Here is a 17,690-nt window from a genome sequence, read left to right as displayed (position 1 = left end):
ACTGGTCAGTTTGTCAGTCAGTCAGTCAATAAAAATTGGTGAGGGCTTATGCCAGAGTCCCAGGCACTATGCTAAGAAATATGGAGAAATGAGACTCAGTGTCTGGAGGAAAGAGAGACATCAAACGAATAATGAAGAATGAATAAAAAATTCAAGGCAGGGTATGTTCACAGGAGGCTTTCAGAGTGCTGGCGGCTCTGAGCACCTATGGTATGCCTGGGCACCCTGGCAGCTGACCCAGTGTAAGGGGCCCAAGATGAAGTCACCAACCCCAGGGCCCACTGGGGTCTCGGGCCTTACTGTGAGGGCAACTAAAGAGTATTAGGTGAGAATCAATTTAGGAATTGCAGAGTAAGGACAAAGATATCATATCAGTAATCTAACCTTCTGTCTTAAGACTCTAGAAAAAGAAGAGTGATCTAAACCCAAAGAAAGCAGAAGGAAAGAAATTATAAAGATCAGAGCAGAAATAAATGAAATTGAGAATAGAAAAGCAAGGGAGAAAATCAATGAAACCAAAAGTTTGTTCCTTGAAATGTTCAGGAAAATCAACAAACCTTTAGGTAGACTGACCAAGGAAAAAGAGAAAGGACTCAAATTACTAAAATCAGGAATGAAAGAGAGGACATCCCTGTCTATAAAAAGGACTAAAAGAGAATGATATAAACAATTGTATGCTAAAAATTTAAATGACCTAGATGACCTAGAAAGACAAAAACGATCAAAACTAACTGAAAAAGAGATAGACATTGAATTGTATGCTTTAAATAGGTCAATACTATGGTATGTGAATTATATCTCAATAAAGTTGTTATAAAAATAAAACCCAAAATCCTTAAAAAAAAAGAAATAGAAAATCTGAATAGACCTATAATAAAGAAATTGAATTAGTAAGTAAAACACTTTACACACACACACACACACACACACACACACACACACACACAAAAGCCCAGGTCTAGATTGATTCACTGTTGATTTTACCAGTCATTTAAAGAGGAATGAATACCAATCCTTCTGAAACTCTTCCAAAAAAGCAGAAAAATACTTCCAAACTCATTCTATGAGAGTAGTATTACCCTGATACAAAAACTAGACAGAAATATCACAAGAAAAAAATAAGTAACTACAGACCAATATCCCTTATGAATATAGAGGCAAAAATCCTCAAATCAATCCAGCAACATATAAAAGGACTGTAAACAATGACAATATTATCAATAGTTGGCTAGGACTGCCATAACAAAGTATCACAGACTGGGTGGCTTAAACAACAGAAATTTATTTTCTCGCAATTCTAGAGGCTAAGAAGTCTAAGAGCAAGGTGTCAGCAAGGTTGATTTTTTTCTAAGCCCTCTCTCCTTGGCTTGCAGATGATTATTTTCTCCTTGTGTCTTAACCTGGCCTTCCCTCTATCTGTATCAGTGTCAAAATTTCCTCTTATGAGGACAGTACTGATATTGAATCAGGGCCATCCTAATGACCTCCTTTTAACTAATTACCCCTTTACAAACCCTATCTCTAAATTCAGTCACATTCTGAGGCCTGGGGATTTTGGCATACAAATTTCAGGAGGACACAATTCAGCCCATAGCAATGACCAAGTGGGATTTATCCCAGGAACACAAGGTTGGTTAAACATGAAAATCGATCAATGTCGTACACCATATTAATAGGATAAAGGCAAAAATCACATGATCATCTCAATAGAAAAAGCATTTGACATAATCCAACATCCTTTCATGATAAAGTCACTCAGAAAACTGAGAGTAGAAAGGAAATTCCTCAACTTGATAAATGGGGGAGGAACAGCTGGACAGCCACTAGATACCATGGATATTAAGCTGCCCAGGGTCCAGGGCAGGTTGCATATGGAGATAGTGTGCAATGCCACCCACCTGGGAGTCTGGGGCTGTTTCTGGGGCTTGTCAGAACTAGGCAGTGACAAGTCCAGCCTGCAGCAGCTTTAAAGATATTGACAAAAATAGCAGATGTGATTGTAACAGAGCCGGAAAGAGAGGGCTTTTAAGGGATTTGGTGGCTTGATGAAGCACAGAGGGTCCACAGAGAGCAGGCTGATGAGGTTTCTGAGTGATGTATCTGAGGGGGCCAAGGGGCCGTGGGCAGTGAGGGCAGTCCAGAGGAAGGTACTGGAAGTGAGGGACTCTGGCAACCAACGGCCCAGGAGAACTGAGAAGTTGGGATCACCTGAGACTGGGAAGACATTGATGACAAGGGAGGGATGGCAGGTGGGGAGTGAGACTGCAGGGCCTGGGCTTCAGAAAGGGCCATCACGGATGGGTAAATGCTTCTACCTCTCCTCCACTGGAGGATACCTCCTAGGATCCAGAGCACTTGGCTGGCCAGAGCTTCCTGGAAGAAGGGCCTAGGTTGTGCCAGACAGTGGGTATGGGGGAAGCAATGCAGGGCACTAGGGGTGTGGGCTTAAGGTGCAGAAGGAAAGCCCTAGTCCTAGGCAGCAGCCTGGAATGCAGGATGAGCAGGTAATAAAAAGGGGCAGGGAGGCTGATTCAGGTCTCTGTCTTAGATCTCCAGACCATGGGGAGCCCTTGACTGGCCAACATCATGTCGAAAGGATAATACCCACTAAATTATCTATTGGTGGGCTTTGGGAAGTGGATACCCTGCCTCTAACAGTTTTTCACAGTCTTGGGGGCAACTTGGAGACACTTGAATCTTGTTCCAGACATTCTCATGTACATGGCCTCTAGCTGTGACCTGGACATGGGGATTCTTCTGTGTGTGTGTGTTCTTTCCTTTTTTTTTTTTTATTAATTTTTATTGGAGTATAGTTGCTTTACAATGTTGTGTTATCGTTTCTGCTGCACAGCAAAGTGAATCAGTTATACGTACACATATATCTCCTCTTTTTTGGATTTCCTTCCCATTTAGTTCACCACAGAGCCTTGAGTAGAGTTCCCTGTGCCATACAGTAGGTTCCATTAGCTACCTACTTTATTTACTTATTTTATTGGAGTAAAATTGCTCTAGAATGTTGTGTTAGTTTCTGCTGTACTATGAAGTGAATCAGCCATATGTATACCTATATCCCCTCCCTCTTGGACCTCCCTCCCACCCACCCCATCTAGGTCGTCACAGAGCACCGAGCTGAGCTCCCTGTGCTATACAGCAGGTTCCCACTAGCTATCTATTTTACACGTGGTAGTGTATTTATGTCAAACCTAATCTCTGGACATGGGGATTCTTAAAGCTACGTGATGTTTTAGAAACAGATTTTTTCGGTAAGTGGTTCATTGAAGACAATCCAAATCCTCATTTAATATTCTTAATGTGACCATGTCTGCATGGTTCCCCACCCCCGCCCCCCTTACAAGTCGCAGTGTTTCCGAGTCCATCTGACGGCGGGGTCGGGGAGACGCAGGCAGGGGAGGGCAGGCACAGGCCAGTCTCACGCGGCCCCGAAGCCCCGCGGCCACTTCCTGACCTCTGCGCTCCGCCCCGGGCGCCTGCTGCGCGGGAGTCCGTGCGCTGTGCGTTCTCTCGGGATGGCAGTTTGCCAGAGACGGCTTTTGCGCAGCATTATTCCCTCAGCAGCGCCCCGGCTTCCAGGTGCCAGAATCTCCCTGCAGCTTCTCTGCCAGCAGAGCTCGAGGAGTCTGAGCCCCGCAGAGGTGGCTGGGTCTTAGTGAAGTTTGCGACGCGAGGCTGCTGCGGAGCTGTGAGCTGCCATCTCTCACTGCAGCGTCCACGAATTGCCACCCTCCCTGCTACCAACGGAGCGACACAGGAGAGTCTTTGACAAGTTTTCATGTGCCTGAGTGGAACTTCTCTCTCTTGTATTCCTCTTTTTTCGGTGCTATGATTTAAAGTAATAAATTTGACCCATTTTTTTCAAAATTTCAGGATTTTCTTGGCTTCTGATTCCATGATCTATTATAATCAAGATTTTCCCCAGCCATCCCCAGTCAATTCACCCAAGTCTTTGGACAAGCACCTCAGGCATTGTGGTTCATAGCGTGGGCTCTGCAGGCTGACTTTCCAGGTTCAGATCCCAAATTATGCCTTATTAGCTGTGTTTGTTCACAAAAAAATAAACCCAAGTGATTCAGATGCACATTTGGGCTAGATTTATTTTATTTTATTTTAATAGATCTTTATTGGAGTACAGTTGCTTCACAAGACTGTGTTAGTTTCTGTTGCATGACAAAGCGAATCAGCCATATGCATACACATGTCCCCATATCCCCTCCCTCTTGAGCCTCCCTCCCACCCTCCCTATCCCACCCTCTAGGTCATGGCAAAGCACCGAGCCGATCTCCCTGTGCTACGCGGCTGCTTCCCACTAGCTATCTATTTTACGTTTGGTAGTGTATATATGTCCATGCTACTCTCACTTCGCCCCAGCTTCGCCCTCCCACCCCATGTCCTCAAGTCCATTCCCTATGTCTACCTCTTTATTCCTGCCCTGCAACTAGGTTCATCAGTGGGTCATATGGTAGTTCTATTTTTAGTTTTTTAAGGAACCTCCATACTGTTCTCCATAGTGGCTGTATCAATTTACATTCCCACCAACAGTGCAAGAGGGTTCCCTTTTCACTACACCCTTTCCAGCATTTATTGTTCCTAGATTTTTTTGATAATGGCCATTCTGACCGGCATGAGGTGATACTTCCTTGTGGTTTTGATTTGCATTTCTCTAATAATTAGTGATGTTGAGCATCTTTTCATGTGCCTCTTGGCCATCTGTATGTCTTCCTTGGTGAAATGTCGAGGTCTTCTGCCCATTTTTTAACTGGATTGTTTGTTTTTTTGATATTGAGCTCCATGAGCTGCTTGTATATTTTGGAGGTTAATCCTTTGTCTGTTGCTTCACTTGCAAATATTTTCTCCCATTCTGAGGGTTGTCTTTTTGTCTTGTTTATGGTTTCCTTTGCTGTGCAAAAGCTTTTAAGTTTAATTAAGTCCCATTTGTTTATCTTTGTTTTTATTTCCGTTACTCTAGGAGGTGGGTCAAAAAAGATCTGGCTGTGGTCTATTTCAAAGAGTGTTTTTCCTATGTTTTCCTCTAAGAGTTTTACAGTGTCTGGTCTTACATTTAAGTCTTTAATCCATTTGGAGTTTATTTTTGTGTATGGTGTTAGGGAGTGTTCTAATTTCATTCTTTTACATGTAGCTGTCCAGTTTTCCCAACACCACTTATTGAAGAGGCTGTCTTTTCTCCATTTGTATGTTCTTGCCTCCTTTGTCATAAATTAGGTGACCATATGTGCGTGGGTTTATCTCTAGGCATTCTATCCTGTACCATTGATCTATATTTCTGTTTTTGTGCCATACATTTGTACCCCCCAGGGGCCAAATGGTACAAATGAACTTATTTACAAAACAGAAATAGAGTCACAGATGTAGAAAACAAACTTATGGTTACAAGGGGGGAAGGGGGGATAAATTGGGAGACTGGGACTGACATATACACACTACTATATATAAAGTAGATAACTAATAAGGACCTACTGTGTAGTATAGGGAACTCTACTCAATACTCTGAAATGACCTATATGGGAAAAGAATCTAAAAAAGAGTGGATATATACATACGTATAACAGATTCACTTTGCTGTTCACCTGAAACTAATGCAACATTCTGAATCAACTATACTCCAATAAAAAATTTAAGAAGAAATAAAGTAAAAGGTTTTATCGGAATGCAAAAAATAAAAACATTATTATTGAGGTACAATTTACATAGCATAAGATTCTCCGATTTTAAGGGTATAGTTCAAAGATACTTTTAGTAAATTTACAGAGTCATGCAACCATTACCTCAGTACAGATATTTACCATGTTAATACGTATGATCAAATTATGCTTCAGCTTTATTGGACTAATTGACACTGTATTCTCTGAATCTTAAATTCTCTCCGTACTGGGAATTCCCAGAAACCAATTTTTGCACATATTTTTACCAACTTTCAGAACTTGCTTTGAATTCGTTACTTTTGCCTTTTACTCCCCTTTGATTGTGAATTCCTGGGGGCAGGAACAGTATATCTTTTATCTTCGAATCTAATGTGATCAGTGCATTTAACTTGTTGGTGCACAAATAATGTTTTCAGACACGTTTTAAAAATGACGGTACAATGCAAAGTGTGAACCCTCATTTAAACTACGGACTTTAATTAAATATAATTTATTAATATTGGTTCATCAATTGAACAAATGTACCAATTGAACAAATGCAAGATGCTAGTAATAGGGGAAACTGAGGGTGGAGGAGAGGAATATATGGGAACTTTCTGCTCAATTTTCCTAAACTGCTCTAAAAAATACAATTAAAAAGATATGAAGCTCAGGCATTATTTTCTCATCTCATGTCTATGATATGCTTGTCAGGTGAAATATATTCACCACTGTTTATTTTAGTTGTTTAAACCGTTTCTCAAACAACGATTTAAGCATATGTTTCTGATTTTTTAACTTTTGTTGTGTGTGAAGTAACTGTTTCTTTATCTCACAGGTGGATGCTTTCTGTGATAATTGCCATGGTGATGGACTGCCGGACTCCTGTACTAGAGTTTCACTTGGCTGTATTAACTCTCTGATGGAAGGTGTTAATTACATTCATCACACAACTTCCTTCTCTCTAGACGTTGTTTGTAAAGGTACAATTTACATTTTTAAAAGTTTAAAATTAGGTTTTACCTATTTTTTAATTTTATAGATTGCATTTGAAAATGGTTACAGGTATCATTTCTGGGGTCAAATTTGGGACATGCTTAATTGGTGAGAGGATTTTATACTAGAATTACTTCTCCATTGTCCCTGGCTCCAATTAGAGGCTCTTTAATACTTGAGGTGGACTTTTGGAGTTGAAAATGATGTACAGCAAGGGACAGATGCATAATGTTTTGAAAAGCTCATGCTATCACTTGTTGCATTTTCGTTTATTGGAGGCAGTTACTAGTATTTGTGTAATTTTTCCATTCATGTAGGCATTGAATTTCTAATCTAACTGAAAAATCTTACAAGTATATAGGGATCCTTTTTTTTTTTATTCTTTAAAAGCTTTAAAATAAGGTTTGGTTGTAGCCTTGTACCTTTCTGTTGGTTCGCAAACTGGCCCTGTACATAGAGGGCAAGGAGAGACCTAGAAAGAGGCAGGCCACTCCAGATGGGTAGGGAGCAGGTTTAAAAAGCAAGGGAACTTAATATACGAGGTTTGTCTTGAGTGCACAAGACAAGCAGATCTCCGTACCTGCCCACCAGAATTTTAACTGTTTATACAGAGGCCTTAACAGGGTTTGGTCACGTATACCACCCAAATGGTCTCAGCAATACCTTACTCTCGCAAGGCTGCGTCCTTGAAATATGGGAATGGTGGGTGGATCATGCATTCCAAGGACAATGGAAGAGATGAGGAGCCTCTAATTGCCCAGGTCCAGTTTGTGGGTCAACCAGTGGTCATGTCTTCTCAGTAACCTCCTCCAGCACTTTACGTGTGTGTGTGTGTGTGTGTGTCCATTAATTATCAGGTATAACATTTTGTTGTTTTATGCCTAAAGCGATAATTTGTTAATGCCGTTTGAGTTTAATTCAGCTCAAGATACAGCGCTAGATATTGGCAAGACCGAGATAACTAAGACTTTATTAAACCCCGTGTGCAAAGAGCTCATAGTTTAATTGAGAGAGACAGACATTAAAAGAATGTGATTAAAAGAACGTAAAAAAAACCACATTACTGAGCATAAGAGAGAGAATGATTGAGTGCTATGGAGAGAACTGGGGAAGGCTGCCTCTTCGAGGTGCTTTCCCAGCTGGACTCCATACCCCTGCAACCCCCTGCCAGGCTGGATTCTGAAAGATGAATAGAAGTAAAAATATTGTACCTGTTTAAGCCCAATGAGAAGTCCCCAAAGATGACTGTCTGGTGGCAACTAGGATTTTAAGACCCATTTAGTCGAAATGCCTAATTCTAGGAGAAAAGGCCCCTGTGATTGCTAAGCTCCAAAGGCAATATTTTGGTCCCTATAACTATGCCAACAGGAAGTCACCACCAATGGTAGCCCTCGCTAGGAGAATGCTTCTCAAGATGGGAAGCACTTGAAGATGTTTGTAATGCCAAAGAGATTGATTGAAGGTGAAGAAGAGAGCAGGAAGGACTGATGGAACAAGGTCCCTGGTTGTAAAGAGAGGATGGGACCCAAAGCACAGGTGGAGGGATTTACTGCTGCAAAATAAATTGAGTGAATTGGAGCAATAGACTCTCTAGGGTGAAAGAGAGAGTAAATGAAAAAGAAGACCTGAGCACCTAACCAGTCATACTTAGAATTGTCAGAAAGCTGCTGGGGTTTTTTTGGGGGGGGGAGGGTTGTTTCTTGTTCTTAACTATTTATTTATTTATTTGGCTGTGCCGTGTCTTAGTTGCGGCACATGGGATCTTCATTGCGGCATGTGGGATCTCATTCCCTGACCAGGGATGGAACCCAGGCCCCCTGCATTGGGAGCGCGGAGTCTTAACTACTTTAATTTGATTATAAAACCCAATGAAAATGGCAAAAACCAATTACAATTTAAAATATAATAGGAATCTAAAAGAAGGAAAAATTGTGTTAATTTTTTTTGTTCCACATAATGGGGAGTCCGTGTACGTACTTTCCTTGTTTATGTTCATTCAATAGATACTTGAGTGCCTCACTCTGTTCCAGGTACTATTTTCATAATACTTACATTCTAATGAGATGGAACTCAGACAATATGCAAGTAAGCCTCCCCCCACCCCTATCCCCACCCCCACCAAAAGAGATACAGATTGCTTTCTGCTCTCTGGGACTTGGGGAAGGCATTGCGATAGTAAAACTGGGAGTAGAGTGAGGTTTACTATAGATAGAAGATTAGGGAGGGCCTCTCTGAGGAGGTGACACTTGAGCTGAGACCTGAAAAAGAAGGAGCCAGCTGGGGAAAATATTTCAAAGGGAAGAAACATTGGAAAACTCCTGAGGTGGAAAAATCTTGGCACGTCCTTGGAACTGAAGGGAGGGCAGGATGGCTGCAGTATAGTAAGTAGGTGTCATATGACTCGAATGACGGATGGGTATGAAATGAGATTGTAAGGGCCAGTAGGATCCAGATATTATAGAATCTGGTATTGTGTTAAGTACGGACTTTACCCTATCAGATTTAATCCTCTCAGGAACCTTCTGAGGTAACCTTGGTGTGGTCAGTTCTAATAGGATGGCATAGATGAAAAAAAAAATTGTAAGCGGGTTGAGAAGTGTGTGGGCGGTGAATATGTGCAGACGTGTGTGACAGGAGTGTGTGAAAGGGAGGAACTGTGTGTATGTTCTTCTCTGCCCAACGTGAATGTGTTTATATGCCAGTGGGAGATGGTCTCATGGGTGCTTCTAGGTCCAAGATCCCATTGGGTTTTATCTGCCTCACAGGATCGTAGTGATTAGGCCCGTTTGGCAGACAGGTTTTGAGGGTTTGGATCTATGAATGTTGCTCACAGGAAATGGTTAACATCAGTGATGGGTCTCAGATTTTTATTTTTTTTGGCTGTGCCACGCGGCATGTGGGGTCTTAGTTCCCTGACCAGTGATGGAACCCACGCCCCCTGCAGTGGAAGCACAGAGTCTTAACCTCTGGACTGCTGGGGAATTCCCTCAGATTGTTATTTTATGTGAATAAACAATAAATCTTAACCATTTTCGTGAAGGATGCTAAAATGGAATTGGGCTTTCAGCCTAGGGGTGAGGCTGGGGACATCCACCAAAGTGCACAATGTTGCTATTTCTTTTGTATGTTTCAGGCCATGGCCTATTACAGTCCTAGAAAATCCTATGTATCCTTATGTAACCAGTGCAACCTGAGGTAGAAGCCTGGGGTCACAAATAAGGTTATTTCTTCATTTTTCAGAATATACTGGCTTGAGTATTCACTGGAAAGATTAAAAGGAAGTTCCACGGAGCCTTCTTATCCTTTTTGGACTTTATACATTGAATTGCCCAACAGTCAGTCATCTTAATCCAGAGGCAGCTTTCCTGTTTCAGTATGCCTCTGTAGTGACTAAAGGACCCTGTTCTTCAGCTGCTGACATTCTTATGATGGGATTTGGCCAGTGGGAAGCACAAGCAGGAGACTGGAGTGGGCAGGGAAATGTTGCAATATTTATTCCCCTAGCTACTTCATTGCCAGGCTGCACGTTGGCGGTGACTTTATACTTCTTCCAAAGGCCAGAGCTTCTGTAGGGCCACCCTCTCCTACCGCCTTAGCTCTAGGGGGTGACCGTATCCTCTGTTGTCCAAACTGAGTCATTTTTGAGGCTAAAGGGGGTGTTATAAGTGATTAAAGTTAAATCTGCTTTTGGGGTATTTATATATGACTAACTATGGTTTTATGTTTTGACCTTTAAAATAATATTATAAATTTTTCAAAAGTAGAATTATTTCTAAAAAACCCTTCTGTAAACATTAATGGAAACTTTTGCATGTTTCATGAAATTGCAATCCAGCAGCGAATTCGTAGGTTTCCTTAATTTCCTTCCATTCTGTTAGACAATAGAAATGTTTCCAATACAAAATAAGAGCTACATTCAAAGATTCTTGCCACATGCTGAAATGTTCCCAAGTACAATTAGCTGATTTCAAGTTTGTACACAGTTTGAGCTCTGGTGGTTCGATTTGTTCCCTTCCTCCATTATTTTAGGGAAAAGTTTCAACATCTTTCTCTTTGCAAACTTCATATCAATAATTGTAATTCACCAAAAGCTTTAAAACCTGAATTTGGGCAGTATGTTGAATATCTTGATTAAATATTTCCAGCTGATTTTAAACAGACTGTAATTAAGATTGAAAATACTCATTAAAAAAAATCACTGCCATGTTAAGACAGTTGGGCTGATTTACGCAGTAGTCCTTCAGAGGCTCAAGCATGCCTGAAATTTGACCAGTACAAGGAAAAGAGACAACTAGTATGAAAAAAAGAGAAAACTAAACATGCTGAGTCATTTTCCTTTTGTATTCAGTATTAACTTTGCCCCAGAAGTTCTGTAGTTCAGTTATTTTGAAAATACAAATACACACACACACATCTTCTAAATTTTGACTACTATGGCTTCGGTTTCAATTGGTTGAACATCATAAATGTTTGGATGTGGTTATGAATTATGCTTGCACCACAACCAATTCCAAGTATATTTCTGCTCCATCAGTTGTTTTTGTTTTTTTTTTTTAGTTTCTAACAACCTTATGTTTACTATGATGCTTTGTTCCAGATTTGTATTTGTATGAGCACTGCAAAAACAAATCATTGTATCCCCAGTGTAAACTGCATTTATAACAGCATTTATATTAGTATTAGATATTTCACTTTTGCCAGAAAAAAGGCTTTCACAACTTTTGTCAATGCTCTTCAGCCAAAGACCAAGTTGGCTTGATGACTTGTTTCAGAGAGAGAGAACACACACTACGGGGGAACCATGGCATGTCTCAGTAAGAGGGTATTAGAAAGAACCTATTATAGGATTTGAGATTTAGTTAGCTGATTTGGAAGTCTAAGGAAGCAGTGGTTAGCCCTAGATTGGATGCTTTCAGAAAGCAGGGGCAATTCTATGATTGGGTATTTTGTGGGTGGCATAGTAGCCTTGTTTTTTTTTTTCTGTGCTTAGACAAAATTATTAAATGGCCTTGTTTTGTTTCATTCTGTCATGGACTTAGGGTAGTATCTGAAATTGTAGCCTATGAGATTCTTTACGTACAACATTTAACTGTCTGTGAAGTTCTTCTCCTAATGGAGCTAACATATTAACAGCTATTGTTTCACTTTTCCAATGTACCTAAGAGAAATTGGAATAAAACATTGTTGAAATTATGTTAGAGCAGTTAGTTGATGAAAGTCCTATATCATAGAATTATATGTAAATGAGCCTTTTTCATCTTCTCATGTGAACTTTTTGTCTTTGGACACTGTTTCTTTAAAAATCTACTACATTATAAAGTAAATGCTTAAGGAGATTTGGGTCTCTGGTTTTCTTGTGGTTAGTGATATCACTATGGCCCCCATGGTGGAGAGTAAATGTTGGCGGACTAAATGTTGTTTTAGTCTACTCGGGTTGCCATAATTAAATACCATAGACTGCGCTGCTTAAACAACATACATTTATTTTCTCATAGTTCTAGATGTGCAAGATCAAGGTTTCAGCCAATTTGGTTTCTTGAGCTCTCTTCCCCACCAAGACCACATATGACCTTTCCTTGGTGTGTGTACAGGTCAAGAGAGAGACAGAGACAGAGAGACACAGAGAGAGAGAGAGAGCAAGCTCTTGGTGTCTCTTCTAATAAGAACATTAATCCTGTCGGATTAGCGTCCCATCCTAATGACCTCATTTAACATTAATTGCTTCCTTAGAGTCCCCATCTCCAAATACAGCCACACTGGAGGTCGGGGCTTTAACATACGAATTTGGAGGGGACACAAACATTCAGTCCATAACACAGATGAATTGCACAAGACATGTGTTCATCAACCTTCTTGGAAAATCAATTCATTTTTCATTTTCCCTAAACATGCATTCATTTTTTAGCTCATTACTGCCAAAAGGGTTTACTGAAAACTAAAACAGGGTTACCAAATTATTAAACAAATAAGTAGTTATAGATTTATACTATAACAGGAGCATTAGGACTAATCTCTACACTTTATGAGAGGACATCTGAGCTGATTTTTCCCACAAATGTTTCATGTAAACCTGACATAGAGTTTCTTACATTTCTCAGTGATCCTGCCAACTTGATGGCGTGACAGAATCTTGCCATTTTTAGGCCATGGAATGTGCCACAGCATGACTAACTGGTCTACCAAGTAGTTGGTTGGACCAGAAGCATCTGTTACCTCTCCTATCACCACCTGAGACTGGTTGGAGTTAACTGTCCCTAGTCACTCACCATTAAGGACATTTTGTTTTATCATCAAGCACCCTCCATGTGGTCCTTGGAAGAGGAGAGTTAGTTATCTTGTATCTTGGAAAGAGTTTGGAAAAGGGAGGCAGATTATTGCTGATTGTAGTTCAGATTTACCATGTTATGGAGAACTCTGTTAACTGCAACTGGAATTATGAAGTGGAAGTTTACCATACTGGCTTAAGTTTTTGTGTTTTTATTAAGAAATTTCTTTAAAAAAAAAGCAATTTGAAAGAATTTTGTGAACAACTACACAACTACCATCTGGAGTCTACCATTAACATTTTATTATACTTATTTTTTTCACGTATCTATCCATGTATTCATCGTTCCATCCATCCATCATTATATCTTATATCTTTGATGTATTTGAAAGGAAAATGCAAACATTTATATAGTGTCTCCTAAATACTTCAACAGGTGTGTCAGCAACTCGAGTTCGTCATTTGTTTATAGTTTTTTTCTGAGTGTCTTTGGATTTTTACAAATGCATGTACCTAAACATTACCCTCATGCCTTTCCCCAGTCAACCCCTGTCCCCATCTCCAAGGCAAATACAGTTTTGGGGTTTTTCCCCACCATAGATTTAATTTGCCTGTCTAGAATTTTACGTATATAATGAACTCAGACATACATACTCCTTTGTTTAATATTTTTTTTACTCAGAAGGATATTTTTAGATTCATCTATGTTGTTGCATGTGTCTGTAGTTCATTCTGTATATCACAGTTTCTCCATTTTCCTATTGAAGGTCATGTTGGCTGTTATCAGCTTTTGGCTATTATGAATAAAACTGCTAAAAAAATTCTTATACGAGTCTTTTTGTGAACCTACGATTTTATTTTTCAGGGCTAAATTCTTAGGACTAGGCCTGAAACTGCTGAATAGGCAACGTATTCAGGGAGGGTTTTACTAAAAAAGTAAAGTTTCAGTAAAGACCTGAAAGAGGAGAGTAAGGAGGTGAGCCACATAGGGATCTATAGATCCTTGTAAGGATTTGGCCTTTTGAGGGGCTTTGGACAATGATTTAAGATGTTCACTCTGGCTGTCATTCTGAGAACAGAGTATATGGGACAAGGATGAAATTGGGAAGACAAGTTAGGAATCTGTTGCAGTAGTCCTGATGAGGGATGATGCAGACTTGGCTAAGGTTAGTAGAAAGGGAGGCTGTAAGGATTGATTTGATTCTAGAAATATTTTGAAGGTAGAAGTGAAAGTATTGACTGATGGATTAGACATTTGGTGTGAAGGAAAGTGGAGTCAAGCATTACTCCTAACTGTCTTGTTGGAAAAATGCTAAGGGTAGAGTTTCCATTTTTGAGATGTGGGAAGACTGAGGAGAAGACTAGCAAGAGCTTAGCTTTAGACATAATAATTTGAGTAAACACTTGGATGTATGAATCTGAAGTTGGTTAGAGCTCCAGTTATATACATTTTGGAATTATCAGCCTATGGATATTATATAACACCACACAAAGGAAATGTGGAGAGAGACAGAGAGAGAGGAAGGGAGGAAGGGAGAGAGAGAGAGAGAGAAAGAGGGAGAGAAAGAGACAGAAGAGGTCCCTCATGTGGTCTTAGGTCATTCTAAAATTTAGTTGTAATGGAACCAAGGAGAACAAGGAAAGAGCTATGATGGAACTCGGAAATGCTGGATCATAGGGTACAGAAATGTTTAACTTTAGTAGATATTGCCAACTTTCCGAAGTGGTTGTACCAAGTTTCACTTTCAGTAGCAGCATTTGAGAATTCCATTTGCTTCAAATCGTCCATGGTACCTTTGTATCCTGTGACTCGCTTTTAACTTATTGTGTAAATCTGTAAATATTTGTTTATAACTGAAAACTATAAAATATATAGAGTTCATCATCGGTCCAAAACACCTGAGAAAATTGATTCTTTCTGTAGCAATATGTTCTACTGCTCCCACTAATAGCAATCACCATTTATTTGGTGCTGATTCTGTGCCAACTGCTATTCTGTGAGTTTTGTATGTATCGATTAATGGTCTCTTCAACTCTATGTAGTAAGTACTACTATCATGCTTCTCATTATACAGATGAAGAAATCAAGGCACAGAAAGTTAAGTAAATTGAGTAAGGGGCAGTATTAAGGTTTGAACTCAGGCAGCGAGATTCATACGTGGTGTGCTCTTACTTACGTACCCTCCTTCCTCCCCAGAAGGAGCTGTGAATGCGACCCACGGTTTGATAAATCCTGTGCTGCTCTCACAAAGATTGCTCTGAGATGCACGGTTAATGCTTTATCCCAGTCGACCTTAAGTCAGTAGAGAGAGTCAATGCCTAAAGGATTATAAACTTCCTTTCTGACAGGAAGACTTACAGGTTACCTGTTTTTAAATGTTCAAAATGTACCTTCAGAGTCATAGAAACTATTTTAAGGTATTCCAATGTCAAAGTAACTTGTGAAATTTCACGTGACAACATTAAGAGATAATTCCAACTTATTTCTCTCCCTGGTTGTTTTAGGTTTTGAGCCTTATCAGGGTGACCGAGTAGAAGGTGAGTTTTCCATCCATCCAGACACGCGGAGCAGAAAGGCCCTCTCAGTGAAGCCTCTTGAGACACAAGCACGTGCACAAGGTAGTTCATCTGATGTTGGCCTTGTTATTTGTTTCTGCTTAGCCTGCCTGTGGTGATAATTTTTGCTGCCCGAGATTCTACTGGATGTTTTGGGAAACCTAAAAGAAAGTATATTCTTTGCCAAAGAGAAGTTTATTTTCTTATTGAAAAGGTGGTGCTTCTGAAAGGAAATAATTAGAAAATAATATAGAAGACATATAATTAAGATCTAAATTTTACAGTTTATTCGGGAGGTATTAAAATGTTCTGAGAGCAACAAGAACAGACAACAAATCATGTTCAGGGAATTGTTGGGGAAGAATGAATGGCTTGGGTGGTGGGACTAGAGCTTACAGTAAACGCTGGGTGTGGTTTGGTAGTGGAGACTGAAAATGAGTGAGAAATACAGTTTGCACGAAGGTACAGATGAAGCTTGAAATGTGACATTAGAAGTGGGGGAAATGATATTCTATTTGCCACCACATCCTTTCTTACTCAATCCCTTTCACTCTCTCCATTGTAACTACAGAGGTTAATGGATGTAGTGTGTTATTTATTTAGAGCAGAGTTTCTAATCTTAGACTGAAATCTACAAAGACTCTGACTTAATTGGTGTGAGGTGGGGTCTTGGCATGGGTAGTTTTACAAAGCGCTCCACTCTGGTGTCTCAAATGTGCCAACCAGGTTGGGAATCACTGATTTGGAGTGACCTACAGATTATTCTTTTTTTTTTTTTTTTTTTTTTTGGCTGTGTCGGGTCGTAGTTGCGGCACACGGGATCTTCACTGAGGCATGCGGAATCTTTCGTTACAGCACACAGTTTCTCTCTAGTTGTGGCATGCAGGCTTCTCTCTAGTTGTGGCGTGCGGTTTTTCTCTCTCTAGTTGTGGCGCCCGGGCTCCAGGGCACGTGGGCTCTGTAGTTTGCGGCATGTGGTCTCTCGTTGAGGCATGTGAGCTCAGTAGTTGTGGCACGTGGGCTTAGTTGCCCCACGGCATGTGGGAACCTAGTTCCCTGGCCAGGGATCAAACCTACATCCCCTGCATTGGAAGACGGATTCTTTACCACTGGACCACCAGGGAAGTCCCTGGAGTGACCTACAGATTAAAGCCAGAGCGAGGAGGTGCAGACCCTGTGACAGTGCACGACCCTTTTACATAAATATTTCCATTATTTGTAATTACAGGTCTGCATTACTAGGCTACAGGGAAGAAATGGGGTGGTAGATGATACTATCTTTTTCACCCTGGATTCTCTGAAACTTCCTGATGGCTACATACCTCAAGTATCCGACGTCGTCGATGCGGTCGTGGTGGAGAGCATTCAGTCCTGCTATGTTTGGAGAGCAATTCCTATGACTCTAGTGAAAAGGGGGTAATAAGAAAGCAACGTTTTTATTCCCTGTGCAGCTTTTCTTCTCTTGGCAGTAAAGGGCCTGGTTTAAAGGTGTTTTGGAAAAAAGAACCACCACAACAACAGCTTAGTAAACCTCAACAGTTAATTCAAAGACAACCTTTCAAATCCTGTGTGGGCTGGCTAAATGGAGTGCATCTTCTGGAGGGTGTTTGGCATTTTTCATTATTGATTAAAGACATTTTCATCTTCATCCTTTGTAATAATCTTATGTCTATGATTTTCTGTTTTTAGTGGATCTGTTTATTTTTAAATATTAATCTACATTCCATGGGGTTTTTTTCACCTTTAGAATAGAGTTTCTAATCCGAGAAATGTTTCTTTAGAACACATTGTGCATCATAGTTCGGTTTTTTGATATTCCGAGTTTGTGTCACAGGTCCAGTGGGACCACTCAACCATCCAGTGGTTAGTTCCCCACTTTATGGACGAGTAGTTGGAGTCAATATTCTCTAAATTTTAGATAGTCACCTATTGGTTCACTTCAGAAATAGTTATTACCTCCTATGTGCTAGATGCTAGGGTTATAGCCTTGAACGCAAAGGCCAAAATTCTGTGCCCTGATGGAACTTGTGTTTTGTGAACGCCCGCCTGGCTTCCTGACCCCTGGAGTGTTCGGATAGAAAGGGGCATGTGGGAGCTGTTTTGTTGCGGCTCCAAGTCCCCAGGAAAGTGGTTATTCCAAAGCAGCACCACACGCTGCAGGAATTCCAGAAAAGTCCACCATTGGACTTGAGAGACACGTGGGCTGTGGATTCTAC

General features: G+C 40.5%; 1 protein-coding gene across 1 annotated transcript; it reads left to right on the top strand.

Moving 5' to 3' along the window:
• Window positions 1–207: 207 nt before the first annotated feature.
• On the top strand, window positions 208–16,909 carry CT55 (cancer/testis antigen 55; the record flags this gene model as incomplete). Its single annotated transcript, XM_082445711.1, is given in 5 exon segments — window positions 208–242; window positions 6,474–6,640; window positions 15,424–15,512; window positions 15,514–15,537; window positions 16,703–16,909. Coding segments are annotated over 5 exon segments (507 nt in total). The 3' UTR covers window positions 16,895–16,909.
• Between the last annotated feature and the right edge of the window lie 781 nt (window positions 16,910–17,690).

The sequence above is a fragment of the Balaenoptera physalus genome, assembly GCF_965194825.1.
Source record: "Balaenoptera physalus genome assembly, chromosome: X".
NCBI lineage: Eukaryota > Metazoa > Chordata > Mammalia > Artiodactyla > Balaenopteridae > Balaenoptera > Balaenoptera physalus.
This window is presented reverse-complemented; position numbering and strand designations above follow the sequence as displayed.